The 3,901-nt window shown below is 31.6% G+C and overlaps 1 protein-coding gene across 1 annotated transcript; it reads right to left on the reverse strand.

Moving 5' to 3' along the window:
- Nucleotides 1–271: 271 nt before the first annotated feature.
- LOC145106181 (uncharacterized) lies at nucleotides 272–2,007 on the reverse strand. Its single transcript, XM_079043199.1, has 3 exons — nucleotides 1,272–2,007; nucleotides 584–744; nucleotides 272–493 (listed from the first exon to the last, which is right to left on the reverse strand). Exons 1-3 carry the CDS (start codon nucleotides 1,943–1,945, stop codon nucleotides 468–470), a joined length of 861 nt encoding a protein of 286 aa, XP_078899325.1. The 5' UTR covers nucleotides 1,946–2,007; the 3' UTR covers nucleotides 272–467.
- Between the last annotated feature and the right edge of the window lie 1,894 nt (nucleotides 2,008–3,901).

Consider the following 3,901-nt stretch of genomic DNA (forward strand, 5'->3'; position numbering starts at 1 on the left):
CATTAAGATTTAACAACTATAACGAAACACAAAACATTTAGCAAAATAAGAAATAGATAATTATATGCGAATCGGTAATAAGAAGCTACAAATTGTAGCGGGTATTATAGTAAATAGCTAAAAAGTATAAAAAGACAAGCATAATAAAGTTTTTGAGCGTATGAATTGAAAACATGGTAGACATATGTGCTAGCCAACATTCTTTCATTTTTTATATAATACTTACCAATTTAGAAACCAGCTAAATATAACTAGAATCAGTAATTAATTTCTATATATAAAAGTAATTAAGCCTAGCAATACATTTAATCGAGAATTAACATCCGAGGAAATTAATTTGTTGTGAAACCAATCTAAAAAAATTAATTACAACGACGTTATTTATAACTTAGCTAAGCCATCTAGTCATCTCCCATAAACTTCCTTCATGAAGAAACAACAACCATCGTGCCACCAACAAAGATTAATTAACCTCTCGAATCCGACTGATACCCTATAAAATTTACACAAATATATATTCTAAATTTTGAATAAATTAATATAATTATTTGTAAAATTTGGATTAATTAATTAGGTCTCTTACTTGATACGATTTCGGAGGATGAACTTTGAGCACCCGAGACTGTGACACTCCCCTTGCTATGATCTGGATTTTGTGATGATTTTCTACGTCGACGGTTGTGATCTGCCAATCTTTTTCGACAGCTTCTTTTTCCGTTATCGAATTCCGATAAGAGATGGAATCTTTATAACATTATATAGTGAAAAAAAAAATTATTTTTTGTAAATGAATGGTAAAAAATAATAATTAGTTAATTATTATTTATTAGGACGTTTAGGAGTACTAATCAATAAATGAAACAAAAGAAAGGGTATTTTGGGTATAGGTTACTATAAGAAGCAAAAGCAAACAGTACCTAACAAAGGGTAAATCCGCAGCTTATATGGGAAACAGAAATTTTTACGGACCCAAAAATGCCCTCGGGATCGCCCCCATGTACACCAATCATTGTCTTTAGTTTCCTTGTACCCCAAACCCACCCCAGGGCATTTTCGTCATTTTTTTGTTTCTATGTTTATTTATCTAATTCTTCCTTCTTTCTGTGCAATGATATAGTTGTACAATATATTATTATAAGATACAATCAGTTAATGCATGGGATTTCGGTTAAGCCGTTCAGGTGATCTTATGCATCAAGTGGTTGTACTATGTGAACTGTGAAGTGTTTGATTGAGGTAAAAATTGGTAAAGGGTAAAAATGGGAAACAACCTACTACACTGTTGGCAGAATCGCTGAGTCAACCCGGCGGTGATGACGGTGGAGGCTTTGGAGTGAAATTCACAGACTTTATGCCGGCGGTGATAGTGCTTAGCGTGGGTAAGATCAGCATTGCACCCTTCAGCCTGACACCTCGGAGAGCTAACAAGAGCCGCTTCTAACGGCCTAGACCGGCGATACAGTCGGTTCACGAAGTCATCCTCCGCCGAGGAGAAGTACGTCCGACCACCCAAGTTCAACCCAATCCGGTTGTTTGTGAAGTCAATGGCACAACCTGAGGGCTCAGGCTTTGGCATGATCATGTACCCGTTTTGCCCATGGCCATGAGAGTTAACGTTCCCGGAACCACCCTCCGGTTCAAGAGTGAGCAACGGCGTTGGCGACGGTGGGTAGGCACAATTCCCGCCGTAGGCGCGTGGGTCGTAGAGGGAAGCGAAATGAGGATGTGTTTGGGTGGGGTTGCTAAGGTAGTGGTGGTGGGGGTTATGGGAGTGGTGGAGGAAGTCGTTGGGGTTGAGGTACGATGAGGCGGTGGTTTCATTGAAGCTTTGCGAGTACTGCTCGAAGATATGTCGGCTCTGGTCGGGATGAGAGGTGGACTCATCGACGGCGACGGTGCCGTTGAGCATGATCGTCGATGGGTTTCCCCATTCGTAGTCCAACATTTGAGCTTCTCCGATCGGGTCCTTGGTCTGCAAATATATGAAAAGCTGCCATACTTTGAGCAGTTTTTAATGGTAAAAAGTGAGAGTGGAGAGTGAGGGTATACTAAAGGAAAAATATGATGTAAGACTAATTTACAAGCTCTAATGCATAATATACAACTGCTTGTAGCATTAGCTCTTGGAATTATGCATTTCGGTTCTGGAAAAAGGATTTACCATAATGAAAGCTAGAGATGGCACTTATATAAGCTCATACACTTAACACAAAGATTAAACTTTATAAGAAGAAATTGGAAAAGTAAGTAAATCATATGTTGAAAATAATATTTAATAACAATATATTTGTACTCTCTATATACTATTTTGTTACTATTTTGTTTGAATAATCAAATTGTATATAATAAATCTCTAATAAATATCATTACCAATCAAGATGGTAATTTTTTTGTCGAATTATCCTTTTCATAATCCTCTCTATCTCAAATTGATTGTTTATAGGTGTTATTTTTTAATTAATTGGAAGAAAAATATATTATATACCTAATACGATAATTTACGACTTATAATCTTTTTTTTTAATTCATAAAAGTTTCTAGTACGTTACATAGTTTGTTATAAATATTTCATATAAAAAGTAAAAATAGTTTTATACAAAATATATTACTATAAAGATCTCCTTCAGTTCTGTAAAATGAGTCAATAGTTAAAAAAATTTATTAACATCCATTTACAATTGTTATTAATAATGTGTCATAATCTATTTAGTTTTTGAATCAACCCCTTTATTGGATGTCCAAATATTAAGAAAGAGATATTTTTAAATAGGTTTTCTATTCTAAAATTATGTTTGTCATATTAGCTGAAAAGTTAATTAATAGTTAAAAAGCTAGCTGTTAAATAAAAAACTAGCTGATAGCTAATAAAAAAATAACGTTTGATAAACTAGCTGAAAGATATATAAAATAATATAAAAGGGCATTTAAAAAAAAGTATTTTTATAATTAATTAAGAGGTATATTTGAAATTTTTAAAAGCTCCTGAAAAGATAGTCTAAGTAGCTTTTTAAAAACCTAGCTTATAAGCTACTTTTTGGTTTGCCAAACATAACAACTTAAAAATCTTGAAAAATAAATTAGCTTATCAGCTAGTTGTGACACTTCAAACAAAGCCTAAATTGAAGAATGTCTAATATCCAATATTTAGAATAAATATATATATATATATATATATATATATATATATATATATATATATATATATATATATATATATATATATATATATATATATATATATATATATATGACTGATTTAAGTTGTAAATTTCTATCACTCACATTAGTTGCAAATTTTCTTATTTTATATTACTAAAGTATATTTCAAGTTTTAAAAGTCAAAAAAAAATATATTATTAAATTACGAAATATATAAAGCATTGTAGTCTAATTAAAGATATATGAAATGATCAAACAAAGCCTAAATTCAAGAATGTCTAATATCCAATATTAAGAATATATATATGACTGATTTAAGTTGTAAATTTCTATCACTCACATTAATTGCAAATTTTCTTATTTTATATTACTAAAGTATATTTCAAGTTTTAAAAGTCAAAAAAAAAAAACTATTATTAAATTACGAAATATATAAAGCATTGTAGTCTAATTAAAGATATATGAAATGATTTAAATATACAATTTGCACACGGCGTTTAGGTGGGTGTAATAATGAGGTGTTAGTTCCAATTTGTACATATCTCGATTGATCGTTCATTCGAACATGAAACTATGTATTATGTCTTTGAGTCGTTGCAAATGAATCTATATAGTCACAACGAACACGACAACATCAAGATTTGAACATGTGTTGATGGGTTATCCAGTGCATTTTCAACATGTCTTACTAATATGTCACAACCCTAGTGATTCATGTAATCATGTAATGCAAAGTTGTTCA

The sequence above is a fragment of the Lactuca virosa genome, chromosome 4 (genome assembly GCF_052849685.1).
Source record: "Lactuca virosa cultivar CGN04683 chromosome 4, Lactuca_virosa_CGN04683_v6, whole genome shotgun sequence".
Lineage (NCBI taxonomy): Eukaryota > Viridiplantae > Streptophyta > Magnoliopsida > Asterales > Asteraceae > Lactuca > Lactuca virosa.